Source organism: Dermacentor albipictus, chromosome 8 (assembly GCF_038994185.2).
Source record: "Dermacentor albipictus isolate Rhodes 1998 colony chromosome 8, USDA_Dalb.pri_finalv2, whole genome shotgun sequence".
Taxonomy (NCBI): Eukaryota; Metazoa; Arthropoda; class Arachnida; order Ixodida; family Ixodidae; genus Dermacentor; species Dermacentor albipictus.
This window is the reverse complement of record NC_091828.1, coordinates 122,225,001-122,242,500: the sequence shown is the minus strand read 5'-3', so window position 1 is coordinate 122,242,500 and position 17,500 is coordinate 122,225,001. Positions and strand designations below refer to the sequence as shown.

Here is a 17,500-nt window from a genome sequence, read left to right as displayed (position 1 = left end):
GTGCCTTCTGCTAACGCCGTTGCCGCGTCATCCTGTTTTGTTATGCCGCATGCGTCGCCGCCTAAAAGGCATCCGCTCGGATGACAAGCTGTAGGCCGTGCTGAAAAGGGGCTCGCATCCGTTCACAAAGTTCTTTGTGTACGAAGCGGAGAAAAGTATGCGTCTCTGATTGCTGAGCACGTGGAGAATATATGGCGTGTCGCATTTTTTTTTTTAATGTGGTGCGGTAGACCATCGATTGAAGAGTTGTGCAATTTTTTATTATCGTGCGTGTGCGATGTATATATATATATATGTATACAATGCATATTTACCCGGAAGAAGAAGGAACTTCAAGAGATAGGAAGGCAGAAAGATGAGCTTCAGAATGGGTATCCGCGCACAAAATTGTGGCACGGAACACGTCACTCATTGCAGTCTATCTCAAGTTCCCGTATGGGAAACGAAGCCAACCGGCGCTCTGCTGGCTGCCTTTGGCGCTTACATGTGTTGCAACGTCCTTTGTGACCATCGTATAAAATACTTTTCGCTCTCGCAGTGTGCGACTATCCAGCGTTACTAAAACGGTACACAGTACCCGCCGCTCCTTTAGAAAACGTTGCAAAGACGCACAAAAGACGTAGTAGAAGGGTACAGAGCGACAACCGACGGAAACAAAGGAGAAACACAAAGTACACAGGCACCTCCTTTGTCTCCGTCGCTTCTCATACTGTAGCATCCCACTATGTTCAACGAACAAGCCCAACTAGTTACTCTGCACAAAATACATGTAAGTTATTCATCGCAGACAGGACCTAGCGGACGAGTACAATAACCCTGGCACTAATGCACTTGTCAGAGACGACATATGCGAATGCTGCTACTGCACTGTCTACAGCGCACGGATGCAAAGACAAAATCGACGTCGTTGTCATAATAACGATCATCGTCGGCCTAGTTCGAGCAGACTAAATGTCGAGTGCCTCGCTCGCAGAGCTTTTACTGTCCCAGTCGTTCTTTAGCCGAGCCAGACTTCTGGCTGCGACTTTCCCGATCTCATCCCTCTGTATAAATATATGTTGCCATCCAGTGGGTCCCGCCAATCCTTGACTCCCAGTCTATTGCACAAGGGAGAACTTGTTGTCTATTACGTAGGCAACATAGGCACTGCTTGCTTGACTTTGCGCAACTTCGTTTCTTCATCCCGAACCCGAATGAAATGTCGTCTGCTCGAGCTGCATTTCTAATGGATTCCCTATCCCTTAACGCAAACTGATGGAGATCGACAGAAAAGCCCAGTAACCTAAACATAAGCAGTAAAAGAAACTACAGACGATTTGGTTCAGGTCTAGAGGGAATGTGTTAGAGGGCAAAAAAATAAATCCCCAGAGGAAGAAAAAAAGGTAGACTGGGCGAGCCCTGCGCTTCCATTGAACTATATCTCTTATTTAGGCTGAGAATACCGGCCAGAGTACAGGATGCAAGTAGAGGTATTCTTACATTACATATCTTGGCTTATAAATTAGGTCGTGCGTACGTGTTTTCCGTTTTTTTTTTTTCATTCATGACCATATAAGTATTCTGGTATTCCGTGCATTTTATGTGCAAAAGTGGTATTGCACGAACGTAGTTTGTGTGCTGGAAGCTGTGACTTCGCTGCGCAGAACGTGTTTATGCTACTTTCTTTTCTTTTCATTTTTTTCTTTATTCTTGTCACCGCTTCACGAGTCGAACGTGCCGCTGTCGACCGTGCCGGTGAGCAAGGCATAGGAGTTGGTGCGTTTCACAAAAGTTCATCGCAAAAAATAATGATAACAACATTGTGCTTCACGATGAGGGCGCAACTCTACCAGGACGAAAACACACAAGTAACTTAGCACTATGCACGCGAAATGCGTTCACAGATATGTCAAAGTGCACGCAATTTCACTAACAACACAACATCGACCGACAGAAGCGCGCAGTTACCCGCCGTGGTGGCGTAGTGGGCACCGCGTTGCGCTGCTAAGCCTGAGAGCACGGGATGAAATAACGGCCGCGCCGGCAACATTTTGATGAGGGCGAGACGCAATATAACGCCCGTGTACAGTGCAGTGGGTGCACGTTAAAAGGAGCCCCAAGTAGTCGAAAATAATACGGAATCCAACACTACAACGTGCCTCATAATCATGTCGTGGTTTGGTGACGCAAAACACCAAAATTCAGACCCACAGTTACACGTCGACGGGTTGACACCTTGCGAGAATGAGTTTGAACGTAGAGGAGTTGGTGAATTGGATGCCCAGACACAAGCGGTACAATATGGGTCGATTCGCGTCACTCGCACACGTTACCTGCCACTAACAACGCTAGAGTGTCGAGCGGCTCCAGGGAGAGAAAGAGAGAGGGGGGTTCTCTATTGGAAGGCACAGATTTTTTTGCCGGCGTGCTTACAACCGCTATATGCTACCCTGCATGGGTAGGGGAAAGCGGAATGCAAGATGCAAGATTCTTGTGGAAAAATAAAAAAAAACGGAAATAAGGAGATCTGCATTGTGCTAGATATAGAGAGAAAAGCTCGTCTACTATCGGAACGTGATTGACTAGTGCTTCCAAATAAATTCGTGCGAGCTCGCCGGCTACAATTCGTGAATTGCAGTACGTGCCCTAGTGCAATTAATTAAGACGTTAGTTTGTGCATTCTCGTTAATTAGTTCAATATGTGTTTCGATTTCTTGTTGCCAATAATGTCCGCCCGTTCGAATGATCCAGCTGAAGGACAATAATTACGGTACCTGCAAAAGGCGATTTTTAAACATTCCGGGAAAAATAACTGAAACTTATCACCCTGCATATGCGCTGCTCAAATTCCTGAGGTCTACAAGCCTTCGTGATAGACAATAAAGATGTCGCCAGGTGCTGCCGTATCGTGTGTGCGATTTAGAGTGTTCCTGCTCCCTTCCCATCCTTCCCCACGTGATTAACCATAAGAACATCAGGTTAGCATTCCTGCTTTTCCATACGGGGAACGGTAGTGATCTATAATCTAAGTCTAAATTTGATCTAACGGTTTGTATGTATGTATGTATGTATGTATGTATGTATGTATGTATGTATGTATGTATGTATGTATGTATGTATGTATGTATGTATGTATGTATGTATGTATGTATGTATGTATGTATGTATGTATGTATGTATGTATGTATGTATGTATGTATGTATGTATGTATGTATGTGTATGTATGTATGCATGCATGCATGTATGTATGTATGTATGTGTGTGTATGTAAGTATGTAAGTATGTATGTAAGTATGTATGTATGTATGTATGTATGTATGTATGTATGTATGTATGTATGTATGTATGTATGTATGTATGTATGTATGTATGTATGTATGTATGTATGTATGTATGTATGTATGTATGTATGTACTATAATATATGATACAGGATATGTGATGTGACGCACGATGTATAATGCGACATGACATAATTGTCTGTATGCGTCGTATACCTTTTCCTACCCCTCTGTGTAATGCTTTATGCCCTGCAAGTAAGTAAACAAAATGAAAATAAAACAAAACAATAATAATTACATCCTTTCTGTCTTTATAATTTTTTTTTTAGTTTATACAGGTATCTTAAAGATTGCCCGTAGCCAGCAGCGCAGCTCCGCCTGCTGATACAAGACCTGAGGGGAGGTCTTGTATTCAATTTTTAATAGCACTATTGCTGTGAACGGAAAGAAAAAGACACCACCGTTCTCCACCCGCCACAGCCTTACGAGTGTCATAATTAATTCCGGAGCCCCGCTAGCCGTCCGGAAGTCAACGCGTTCGCGCACGCTGTGGTCCGGGAATTTACGAGCAAGGCTTTACTTATGTGCAGCTCTTGCTTCGCACTTTACACAAGTTGAACACTGTGACATATTGACGTAACTTATGGTGGGTGGTCACCTTAAAATTTATTTATTTATTTATTTATTTAGTTCTTTGCTTTCTTTCAGACCCTTAAGCACGTGTACTATTTCTCTTCTCCACACCCCCTCCTCCCCGGTGATCTGAAATAAGCCACAAACCAAACAGGCAACGAAAACAAGTTACGGCCGGTGCGAGGTTATGTAGAGAGCCATCACGACGCGTGTGTCACCGCGCAAAAGGCCATATATCCAGCGAGCGCGTATAGATCAATGATTGAGAGCCATAGAGGCATTGGCGATGCGTGGTAGGGCGGCAACGCCTCCCGCAAGGTCGGTGTCAGGCTCGTCAGACCGTGCAGAGGATTTATGTCCGCCCGGGTAGGGGGAGGGGGGATCGCGACTTTTTCTTGTTCTGTAAGCGGGAAAGATTGAGGCAATGCGTTCTTGGCTCTTTTTCAGTTCTAGTTCGGATGCCGTTAGACCTACGACGTCAGGCTGTGACTGCTGGCTCTCGTAATAAAAAAAAAGGGTGCGTCAGATTGTAGTTCGCAGTTGGCGTCGTCGACCGGCGTTGACCGCGCGGCGTGTAACGCGGACTGAATTGCGAGCCTGTGACGAGAGGGGACTTCCTTGCGAAATATGTCGCCGCTAATACCGCGCAGTGCAGCGGAATCTGCGAAGTGTTCTGAAGCAATAGCGGGTACGCGGTGACGTCATCTAGGCCACCATTTTGTTTTACATCCAGCCAGGAGGAAAGCTGTGCTTTATCTCGAACAGCTTGTCTCCAGCCGCACAGGGGTGACTGTGATCAGGAGCAGCAAAATGGCTTCCGTGACGACACTTTAATACGCCATATGGACTAGCGTGGAGCAAACCGTAGCGGCGAGTGCCCGCTGTACAGCCAACATCATAATTAACCCGAGCACACCTCAAACGTCTTTACTGCTTCTCCAGTGGATGGTTTGAAAGGTTTATAGTTCCTTGAATGGGCTTGCTAGCCTAGTGCATCTTGCTTCCAAAATATTGAATGTTTAATCCTTACGTCCCGAGTATTAAAGTTCAGCTACCAAGTTGCTAGAGATGTGCCTTTATTGTTCGAACCGAGTCTGGCGACGGCTCCGCTTGTCTGAATTCAATATTCCACCTGTCAAGGGACGTTATAATTTGAAATTTCGCCAGAAGGGATATGTGGCCCGTAATAGCACAATTTCTCTAACTGAGCACTGATCAAGGACATTACATAACTCTACATCGTATGTCATTTTCTTCAAAACCTAATCTGCAATTCCCTCGCAAAAATTAAACAAAAACAAACCTCATCGCCCTCCATTTATTCTTCTCTCTATTTCTCTTTCTTCAAATAAATGGTTATGTCCCACTCAGTTGGATGGCTCATCTATTCGCTACATTGCAATAGCCGGCCCACTACTTTAGTGACTATGGCATTGCGCAGCCTAGGGTCGAGTGCACGACTTCCACCCCGATTGCAGCGGCCGAATTTCGATTGGGTCGAAATGCAAAACCAGTCGTGTACTTAGATTCAAGTGCCAGGTAAAGAGCCCTAGATGGTGCGCCTCAATTTGCAATGCCCCATTAACGCGTGTCTCGTAATCACATCTTGATTTTGGCACGTAAAACCTCCTAATTTATTAAATATAACTGTTGAAAGAATTGACTCAAAAATCTGCCACTTATCGACTCCAAGGCAGCGCAAACCATATAGAAGGCGGAGCAAGGGGCGATTTCAGACGTGGTAAAAAAAGGGGGTGGAGATAAGATGTCGTACATGCATCCTTTCAAGATGTTTGACAACCTTAATGCCATTAGCAATCTGTCTTACGATTTGAGCGGAATTGCTCGCGATATGTCTGATGCGATGATTAAAGTGAGAAGCGGCACATAGCGTGTGACCAAAGCTGGCGCCACAGAGGTTCGGTAAAGGTGGGGCATGGCTCAATGGCACGTACTCTGTGATCCTAGTTGCCGTCAACGAGGTACGTTGAAGATAGCGCCCGTACCCGATGACCCAAATTGGCCCGACGGTTGGTTTTCGAACTCCTTTCCTCAGCAGAGCGGTTGGATGCGTTAGCGATTTAACCAAGGTGGCCGAAGTCGGTGGGAAATACATACACAGATAGACACATAGATACATAGGCACCTGACCCGAACTGGAAGAAGTTCCCGAAGAATGCTAATCGCAATAAATGTGCGTTCTGTAAAGCGCGCACCGCCGCAATTGTGGTGCTTATGCGGAGAAGCAACACATCTGCTGAAACTGCACATTATTGCTGAAAGAGGGGGGGGGGGGGAGGGGTAAGGATGAGGAAGGCAATGAGGTCAACCAAACGGCCGTTCGGTTTACGTTCCTACTGAGTGGCTAAAAAAAGGAGGAGTAGAAAGAAGAACGGGGGTCTTGGCTACCAATAGCGCGATTCATGCCTTATATGTCGTGTTCCTTTTTATAAAGTGAATAGATTTCAGTGCCCTTTTCGTGGTTTCCGGTTGGCGGTTGTTGCTCGGACTTTCAGCACAAAGGCACCGACGCAAAGGGAGCGTGCCCTCTCCCAACCGAGTTGCGGGGACGCATTCGCCGCCGAACTAGCATCTTGAGACGCACTTGCATTAGCTCTGAGGCCTCTGAACATTTAGATGGTGTATGGGAAAGGCTAATGAATAACTGCCTTCCTCTTCTCCCTCCGCCCTCTTCCCCTGTGGCGGCTGCGAGAGAGGAGGATGGCACTCACCTTCCGCACCGGCGCTCGTGCGGATTGGGAGGGTACGCATACATGAGGAATCTGCTTATAGGCAGCGCCACCTACGTTATCGCTACAGATGCGCTAGCTCACTGTTCGGCATGATGAACAGTGCGTCGTGCAGTGTTTGTGATTGTGACGAGATCATATGATCATATAATACCTGCTGATCTACTATCGCCCTCCCCTCCCTTTTTTTTTTTGACAATGAAAGATAGACATTGAGCACCGCTTTAAGTCGACTGCATGATCAAGTGTTCATAGAAGAAGGAAAAAAACTGGTACCAATTAAATTTATAGCAATGCACGCTGTCGGGTATAGGAGCACTGCTGCACTTTTTGAAAGTCACGTCCGTTAAAAAGAAGCTATTTACTGGTAATTATAAAGTGACAGAGAGTTGTCTTTCTTCTTTCCTCGCCACACGTGTAATAACACTGAACAGGAAATTTATTTTTGTTGAGTGAAATTCAACTGTGTCTATTTTTAATTAAAAATGGTTTTTCTTTTTCAATCATTGGTTCTTCCTGATGTCGAGGACAATTGACTCTGGACCACTCTTCACCCGAAGCTTCGCCATTCATTCCGATGGACCTTGAATTTTCGCCCGATCCCAGTCGCTTCGTGATCGAGTCTCTGCGGGTAGCGTAGCTTGCGTCCTCCGTCATCGTTATTCGAAAATCTGAGTCTGAAATGAAATATTAAGGTTGTTTCCTAAACGCGACTGTCGTGACATATTTCCGGCTCTTGCAGTACACAAAACCAGTGGATTCGATATATGTGTTGGCTACTCCAAGGGAGCCGTTGCTGGGGGGGCGTGATTTCGACACCATCTATTATGGGGACGCGCCATTCGAGACGCAGGTAAAGTTCAGAAGTCCAACCAGTTTAGAGAGAGTTGCCTGGAACGCAGTTTTCTCTTCAATTTCTTCTTTGTTTTGCAAGAAGCGCATCGTCTCTGTATACTCGCAGGATGGACACTTGCCTTTGAGAAGCGCGCTTATCAGTTGACGACGTAATTAATGCGGGTCGACTCACCGTACTCGTCATCGTCGTACTCTTCGTCGTCGTCGTCGTCATCGTCCTCCTCGTCGTCGTCGCTACTGCTGTCCGCACACTCGACAGTCGGGCGTGCCGGGTGACCAGGCGCCTGGTTGCGGCCTCCCGCGCTGCCGGCACCACAGCCCGAGGAGCGGCACTTGAGGAAGCAACGGCGCTGGGGGGCGTTCGCATCGCAACTGGCGTCTGCGCATCAAGGGGCAATGGGAATAAAGGAGTCAGAACGATTCTTTTTTTCTTCTAATTGAGCAGTACGCGCGCACGCGCACACAAGCACACGGCACACACGCACGCGCACGCGCACTCTCACGCGAACACGCACATACGCACATGCACACACACGCGCGCACTCTCACGCGAACACGCGAGCACGAACACAAACCCACATACACACGTAAGCATGCGCGTACATACAATGTACATACATACAAACACAGCGCGAACACTCACACACACACGAACTTTCATACGCACGTCCCCACAGAAGCACGCACGCGTACGCAAGGACACATACACCCACACACTTTTACAAAAGAACGCACGAGCTTATACGAGCAACAAACATCCACGCACGCCAGAACGCATATACACGAGCCCATATGCAGCTGCAGTAAGACACATACGCACACATACGCAGACATACGCACACACCCACTGCGGATCATCGTATTATACTACCTATTTCCAGAAATTACTCTGTAATCTTTCCAAAAGGGCTGCTGATGTTCTTTTGAGCTTCTACACTTATTAAAGCGTTCTGTATGCATTGTCGAAATAGCATTTGCTGTCCGTATCATACGTGCGGAAATGATGCGGGCTCTTATTTCTCCGTATGGGTAATAATTAAGCCACGTGGACGCATGGGTAAGTATGCGGGCTCATATCCATGTTCCCTTGTTCATACAATTTCATAAACTTTGAAGTTTGCGTGCGTTGATCGTGAAATACTGGTACGAGAGTAAAGGAGAGCATGCTTGAAGAATTTAAAAAAAGAAACTGAATAGCTAGATCGCTACCGCAGTGCGAGCCTGAATGTTCTCGGCAAATACGCTCTAAAGAAAATTTACATCCTTCCGGCCTTATCTTCTTCTCAAACAATGATAATCTTCTATCTTGCACGCTCTCCTTCGTGTGATGCTGTGATCCCGGTACTTTAATATACCGAACGGCATGAGCGTATCTGCGTGGCATAGAGTACCTAGCAGGGAAGTAGCGAGCGCAAAACATTAAATAAAGGAAGTGCACTCAATATTGATGGCTAATATTGTTTTGGGACAAGGGTGGACCGAAATGGTGTCAATATTTCTTTTTAGACTGTATACTCGTGGCACATCGACAAAAAAGGACAGCAACACGCTGGATGACACGCTAAACTCCCAGAGCTCAACTCGGTAGTTTAGAGAGCTTCGGCGAACTAATGTCTGAAAAACTTAGGTGAGTACGAGACCACTACAGAGAGACTTACACTGACCCGCCGTGGTAACTTAGCGGCTATGGTGTTGCAGTGCTAAGCACAAGAGCACAGGATCAACTCCCGGCAGCGGCGGCCACATTTAGATGGGGGCAAAATGTGAAAGCGCCCGTATGCCGTGCTTTGGATGCACGTTGATCAAACCCGGGTGGTCCAAAATTATTTAGGAATCTCCAACTATTGCGTGCCTCATAATAAGCTGGTGGTTTCGGCGCGTGAAACCTGAGAAAACCCCGTAAAGCCATAGAAAGAGACTTACACTGGACGACTCGCATGCACGTACTGTAGACGTATAATAAAAAAAACATTTGAGCTGCTCGATTTTAAAGCTACTGTTTGATTTGCGAATGATCCTGTACTTCGATGAACACGGCTCCTGTTGGGTCCCCTGTTGTCTCGACGAATAACTCGCGCACGGAAAAAGATAGAATTGGGACGCGTCCGGTGGTGGGAACGAATATCGGACTCTCTGCCAAAAACAGCGCGATGCTCTAAACGTTAGGCCACAAACCAAGCGCAGACTTCCCTCGTGCCAATGCCAACTAACTGTTTGAGATGGTTGGCGCGAGTGTCACGTGGCGCAGCTCCTGCGAGTGCGCTTGCACGCGAGAGCATGTGCGCGAGAGAGTCCGTCCGCGTGCACCAGTTCGTATTAGGCCGACGACGTATGAACGAAACGGGCAAATAATATGCAACCTTACCACTGTATTTCACGTGTGAAACCGTCCTCGCGACATCACCGACACGATGACGTCACGTCTCACAGTGTGCATTGGCGTGGAATGCTGTTCGCATTTCGGCACAACATGGGGAACGTGTTGTTAATAAAGATTACGTGGTAATAAAGCTTTACCTGTGCGCTGTATGAACATAAACATTGCACGGTGTTGTGAGCTGCACAGGATGACAATGCAGGCTGTTGTAAGCATCGCATTCAGTATTATCGAATTTCATTACCTACTTGACGACAGCTTTGCTCCGCATAGATTCCCCACATGTACGCTGAAAACGCATATTTCCTTTTCGTTTCTTGAGATTCACTCGAGTTTCTTGCAACTGCGTTCTTTCGAACTACCCTTTTTAGCTGTGTACGAAATTCTCAGTACACTCCTTCTTTGGGTTCTTTCTTTCTTTCTTTCTTTCTTTCTTTCTTTCTTTCTTTCTTTCTTTCTTTCTTTCTTTCTTTCTTTCTTTCTTTCTTTCTTTCTTTCTTTCTTTCTTTCTTTCTTTCTTTCTTTCTTTCTTTCAACATTTATCGTTGACGCACATACAGCAATTAACATGGCGTGTCGGTCCTCGCTGTTCGCGCCCCGAGGCTTCTACCGAGGCCTCACGGCGGGTAACGCCACGGTACGAATTTATACACCCGCAAAGTTTTTCTCAGGCTCACATTCTACATTTAGGCCGACACCGCAGAACCACCTGAAACACGGGAAACGAATCGAAGGCATCCTGCCAATCCATCCCAAGTCGCGTTTCCAAATCCTGCCCACCTGCTCGGCGACTACAGCAACTGGCTTTCCAGGGAGCGTTCCTACCCACCGCTCTGGGCCTGCTTCCCAGATAGAAAGGAAAGCGGGATACCTTCGCTCAACTGTTTCACAACGAACGCGCCCTTGAACACAGCAGCCTGGTCTCCATCCTCCTTTTTTTTTATCAGGTATTGTTAAATTAGCTCGCGCAGGCTCTACGAAGCGAACACGCATTCAACAGGGGGAGCACACCTGCGAGACGCCGCAGCGGGCAACGTTTGTGCAGAGTCACGCCATCACGTTTCAGCAGAGGGCCCTGCTGTTCCCAACCAGGCATGCCCCTGTTTCTAAGAAGGGCAACTGCGTCTCTCGTATCGGTCATACATAGGTGTTTCGTGTTTCCAAGTGACGTCACCATGGACGTCACCGACGGATCCTCAGTCATTCGTGATGACTGCTTGTGTGTGTATATGGTGCTGCTCGCGTTCCAACATCAACAGGTTTGTTTGGGTTCGTTCATTTCAAGCCACAAGTCCTACTGCAAACAAACAAACAAACAAAAGTTATGAAGTGGAGCTAGCCTCAATCTTTTATATACATCTCAGACCACGACCACAGTGTTGCGCTGTCGTCAGTGTAAGTCAAGACCACACTATACGCCAAAACTATGGCCTCCAACTTCGCGTACCATGGTACATCGTGTTCGGCAATCTCACAGGCCAAAGGAAATGGTTACTTTCACAGGCCTGCGACACCTGTGCAAGAATCAGTGTTGATATTCCATTGGTTCTCAAGAGACATTCAACTTAATTACAAAACAAAATATCTATAGAACCGCTACAGAATATCCATTCTGGCTTCCGTAAGGGCAGAGTGTTACAACGTTGAAGTCTATTGATAGTCGCAGAATAGCGATGCTCGTGTGATACCTGTGCACCACCTATAGGAATGAAGCCTGCACGCGGCTTTGAAGCCTCCGCGTTGCTTCCCAATATACAGCTTTCTTGACGGTTATTTTGGTAAGCGTCTCGGAATAATGCGCCGTTTTCCAGGGCTCTGGCTGTATAACATCAACGGCGTTTTGAATTTTGCATTGATGTCAGCACAGTGAACGAAGCAAAGAAAGAATGACCTCAGTGCAGCGAGAGAAGAGTAGCCGCATGGACCCTTCAACCAAATATGCAAGCGGTAAAAGATTTCGAAGCTCGTTGCCGGCATGCGAAATCCATGGCGCTGCGTCCTTCCTCGACCATGATTGGATGAAGCAGCTCTAATTAGTGACCCGCACGAATGGATCAGTGGCGCAAATAAGCATCCCCGCGCAACCAGGGCAGTCCTGCATCAAAAAATGATTCTTTGTTTCGCATTACAACTAATCTGACGACCGCTCGCTCTTCCCGAAAGATCGCAATTATTCGAGCTGTCTACACTGCACAATAGCGACTGTGAGCGAAACAAATGCTTCGCTAACGGCGTAATGAAAGCAGTGCCGTTAATATTAAGTTCTATTTATCCAGCTCTGCATTCCATCTGCTGCTCCAATTGTGATGCGACGCCTGTGATTATGCAAATCCACAAGGTTTAGCAGCGAATGAATAACGAGAAGTGAACTGTACGATCGTAATGCTTGTAATGCGGTACGAAAAAATGTACCGCGTCCCCCATCAGCCGAAAGTGAACGCAGTGCGGCATGATTCGAACGATGGTTGATACAGCTAGTCCCCTGAGTAATTAGGGCCGCATGACACACCGTCGCAATGCGGCAAGCTCGCCGCTATGCAATTAATGGCGTTCGTAGATCAACAAAAGGCCGGCCTCGCCGCATGTGGACCGGCCGTGTTCTCTCGCGAAAACCGGGAAGCGCAAATGAAACCAGAACAAAGCCGGCGCATGTCCATGCGCCGAACATGACGGTGACGTCACGGCCTGAAGGAGCTACCTTGGGTACCCTGTGTAAGGGTGCTCAGTGTGTGTACACTAGGCAAGGTCACCATGAGCAAGGGTACCATGGGGTACTCAACAAATGGGGAGGTGCCTCGTCATCTGTTGCGTACCCCATGATTCCTCCTCATCTGTTGCCCTGGGCAATGGTATCCTGGGCAACGGTATCCTGAGTAAAAGCATCAACATCCACCTGAAGCTTAGTAGGTACAAAGTCTGCCTTCCTTATGTACCCTTGGTATGTCCAACGTGCTGACTTTGGTATCCAAATGGGTACCTTGCTTTGCATCGTTTTCAATCCTTTTCAATGCTAACCCGAAAGCGATTGCCCCCCAAGAAATATTTCGGATAAAAAGTCGGTTGTATTTGTAACTGGACGAAAGTGGTTAAAGCATTCTGCCGGTCATTCCCACGCTGGCCCAACAGCCATACTACCGACACTATCGTTAGAGTTCCCTCTATTTGCTTTTGTAAGAATCTCTATGGTTTTTTTACGGGATCCATCACTTCGCGAGTTTACGGAGTTTAAGGACTCAGCGCCGAACGACGACACGCCCAATATTTAAAGCCGCTTTTCTCCTCAAAAGCGCCGACTCCGCGCAGTCCGCGAGGGAGGAACAATCGATGGCTTTATCGGCCCCGAAACACCTGCTTCATCTCTGCGTGCGTTTAGATTAAAGCATCCCTATTTCGAAACGTCACATATCATCCATTATTCTTTACTTTCAACTGCATTGCGATCAACGCCGCTGAACTATAATTTTTTTCCTATTTATCGCTTTTTTTTGTCGGCCCGCTTCGGCTCCGTACGCATAAATTGTGTTCTCCAAGATAACGCATCTGACGTAGAAGCTCTGATTGAAATATATGATATTTAGAAACATGTCACATAAATCCCGACGCACTTTCTGACTAGACGTGTGCTGCAATTGTTGATAATACGTGAAAAGTGTTTAAGTAAAAAACGTTGCAAGGTAGCCGACTGGGTGTTTTCTCTAGGTGTCAGTGTGTCGTAATGTGCTTATCACTAACGGTTTTCATCATTTTTTCACAGCGTTTTACACCAGCCACATTTTTCAGCTGTGGAAAGGTCCTTTTCAAGTAAGGCAGACGTGAAATAGTTGATGTTTTTAAATCTGACTTTCCTGCAAAAAGTTTTCGCATGTAGTCGACATTCTGCAAGCTTCACGATATCTGTAAGCTTCTGGTAGTCCAGAGGAGACAAGAAAGTGGTAACACTTGGTGCCCGGAAGGGCTACTCTCAAGGCACTGCTGGATACGTGCTGTAGAATCTGATTACTGCTCCTTCCCATAACGCACAAGGGGCAACTCCTTCGCGATAGCTTAGCGGCTATGGTGTTTCACTGCTAAGCGCGAGGTCGCGGGATCGAATCCCAGCCGTGGCGGGCTGCCTTTCGATGGGCGGGCGAAATGCAAAAGCGCCCGTGTCTCGTGCATTGAGTACACGTTAATGATCCACAGGCCGTAAAAATTATTCCGCTGTAACTACTACGGCGGCCCTCGTAAAAAAAAAAAAATCATGGTTCTGGCACTTAAAATTTCCGAATTCATTATCAATGACGGTATCCCTTTTATTTTATTTTTGGAAGCCATGGAAGTGTCGGCGCACAGATACGGCACCAGCTATTTCTTGTCTGCATGAACAGGTAGTATAGTTGTGCATGCAGTTCTGTTTTTTTTTTTTTTGCAGTAAAGTGCACGCATAGCTTACGTAAAAGATTGAGTAACAAAGGCCGTTAATGCGTACACAGTGATATTACAGCATAAAATTCAAAACAGCGCCGCGAAGGTGCAAATAAACTATCGAAACACAGCTACTCAAACGGAAACGGCATGATCACGTAACACACAAGGCGACAGTACAAATAAAGACCGCTCTGTTACAAACGCTGCTCTTACTAACCGCAAATTAGGTGCGTGGTACCTAAACCACTAACTGTTATCTAAACTCAAACCGAGTGTCGGTTATCTAAACCGCAAACCGTTACCTAGGCGCCAACCACGCACCTCTTGTCTAAACCGTCCACTGTTATACGAGTACGAAAAGTACGCCTTCTGTTCACCCGAGCGAAAAAACAAAAGAAGAAGGAAGGAGAGAAAGAAACAAAAAAGGAAAGAGAGAAAAAAAGAAGAGAGATCTGAAATCTCACCGTCAAGACGATGGACGACAGTTCGCCTTCTCGAAGCGCAGCGGGCGCATACGTATCGTCCGTTTCGATTTGGCCGCTTCGGATTGAGAATCCCATTTGCCGTCTGTTCCTCTCTCTCCCTCGCCCCCTTTCCACCCGTCGTGCACTTTTGAGTGTGCACCTTGAACTCCCCATGGGGCCAGTGCAAAGGCTCCCATGGCATGGGGCCTTTGTAGCAGGCTCGAGCGGAGGTTTAAGAGACGCGCTCCTATAATCCCAGCTGACAGCTCGGGAAATGAAAGTTCTCAGCGCGATTTAGACACAAGCGAGAGACGCATTCTCCAGTCGTCACTACCTTTGGCTTTCTCTCTCTCTCTCTCTCTCTCTCTATGTATCTCCCTTTGTTTTATTCTATTTCTATATTTAGAGTTTTGTTTCCGACTTTCGAAATCGGTGCCCTCAGCCCACTGTCTCGAAGATGTCCTCCCAAGCCACTGGGACAATTCTGAGGCTCCTCTACTGCCTTGACTAGTGCATGCCGTCCTATGCCTCGGTTTTTCTTTATTATTATTATTATTATTCTAGAAGAATGAAAAGGTGGGCTACGCTAGAAGCTGTTGCGCTAAAATCCTAAGTTTATTATTCAGGCAACAATAAATAAAAGAAAAACGACAAGAAGGGAATATCACGAAGCACTTTACCCACGCCACCACGTCATAAGCACGCAGCACGCAGAGAGCGCTTTTATGGGCACTAGAACCAAAAGCAGTCGACGGCTACTCAGCGCGCAGAAGTGAAAGGGCACGCAAAAGTCCCTTGCGGACGCATATGTGAGGACAGCAAATACATTGAAGAAGAAGCACAACCTAGAGATGGCAAAACACGCCATGTAACTTGCAATCCCGTTTCTTCAAGCAATTCTTTTTCGTTGTTGTTTGGTCGTCGTTTTGTTTTAGTTTGCTCTCGTTGTCGGCGTGAAGAGACGTTTCTCTCAGTATACACCACTGCCCGGATTCAAGAAATCGTTTTTTTTTCTTGCGCAAGACTTATTGACAGCGATTTGCTGTCCAGCCCGCTCACAGTGTCGCTATTGCTTAGCAAGGCTTGTTGCAGGGCTAGCTCGTTCATTCTATATAGTAAAATTAGGTGAGCACCAAAGAAAAAGAAAAGGACACGGACAAAACTGAACACCACAAGTGCACGTTGTCATTGTTTCTTTAGCGCTTGTGGTGTTATAGAGCGCTTGTCTTGTGTAGATATAGGGGCTTCCAGAAAAAAAGAAAAAGATCAAGGAGAGACGGTCAAAAATGGTAACCTGCAATAAATGTGGTAAAGACTGATTACGTCAAGCAGGCTAGGTGACTCTTTGCTACTACCCGGTTTAGCAGGGTATGCCAGTAGCGATCATCATCATCAACAACAAGCAGCAGTTCCAGAGGCTTCAATCACCAAGCCGCATGACATCTGCGCCTTGCTCGTTCCTGCTCGCAAATGTGTAACTGATGCGTGGTTTTTCATGAAACAAAGCACATACAGGCGAATGGCACTGCTACGGAGACTACTATGACAAGGCTGCCGCTACGAGAAATTCATTTTTGTTATTTGCTTACAAAAATTGCTGGAGAGAATTCTAGTGCTACCCGCAGCGGTAGCTGAGGGGCTATAGCGTTGTGCTGCTAAACTCCATGCGAGGGGTTTGGATTCCGGCATCGAGGGCGACCACATTACAAGAGAGCGAATAATAATAATAATAATATTTGGGGTTTTACGTGCCAAAACCACTTTCTGATTATGAGGCACACCGTAGTGGAGGACTCCGGAAATTTTGACCACCTGGGGTTCTTTAACGTGCACCTAAATCTAAGCACACGGGCGTTTTCGCATTTCGCCCCCATCGACATGCAGCCGCCGTGGCCGGGATTCGATCCCGCGACCTCGTGCTCAGCAGCCCAACACCATAGCCACTGAGCAACCACGGCGGGTGCAATAGAGCGAAATGCAAGAACGCGCGTTTACCGAAGGTGCATTTTGTGCACGCTAACTCACGCGGTAAAAAAAAAAAAACTGATCCGGTGTCCCACACTATGGCACGATCCGTAAACAGAACGTGTTTTCGGCACGTAATACTCCTGAATTTATTTTAGATATCTCTGGCGCTGCGATTTATCCGCTATCGTGAGGATGGTGGCTAGTAGGCGCACTTGTGTAATACCTGGGCTGATGCATTCAAACGTTCTTACGATGTTTTTTACAAGGCTTTGTTATAGTTCTAAGTGTCCAAGCAATCTTATTTTTTAAGCACATGAAAGCAATAAGTTTATCTGTGCACGAGCATGTTCTTTGAGATTTGTTTTGTGTTTAAAACGAATTGCGTTTGTCGTGTTTATCCCTTGTTGAAGTTGACCAATTTATGCAGAGTCACAAAGTCGTTTGAAGCTAAAAGAAGTTCAGGCCAAATCCATGCATAGCCGTTTCATTCCCATGCTGCCCGTACTGTCGCACTTGGATCTCCCATAGGCTCCAGCACCCGAATTCTCTACAGTATATATATATTTTTAATTCTACGAGGACATTAAATAGCATCAATCAAGCATTTGTTTTAGATTGCATGCCGATGTACGCATACTAAGGTCACTCACACACTACAGAGTGACCTCTATTATTTCAGGCCCTGCAGGTGGCGCCCTGTGCTCTGCAGTAAATGGCGTGCGTTGTAAGGAAGCCCGTTACTACGTGCACGCGTGCCCCCGTGCTATGCGAAGTAATCTGCACCCT

General features: G+C 46.7%; 1 protein-coding gene across 4 annotated transcripts in view; it reads right to left on the bottom strand.

The window, feature by feature from the left end:
• LOC135913020 (nucleolin-like) overlaps positions 1–17,500 on the bottom strand; it is a 217,256-nt gene that overhangs the window by 46,740 nt on the left and 153,016 nt on the right. For all 4 annotated transcript variants that reach the window (XM_070524384.1, XM_070524385.1, XM_070524383.1 and 1 more), the window contains one exon: positions 7,671–7,877. In XM_070524384.1, coding sequence (XP_070380485.1) covers positions 7,671–7,877 — 207 coding nt within the window. The remainder of the gene's footprint in view (positions 1–7,670; positions 7,878–17,500) is intronic.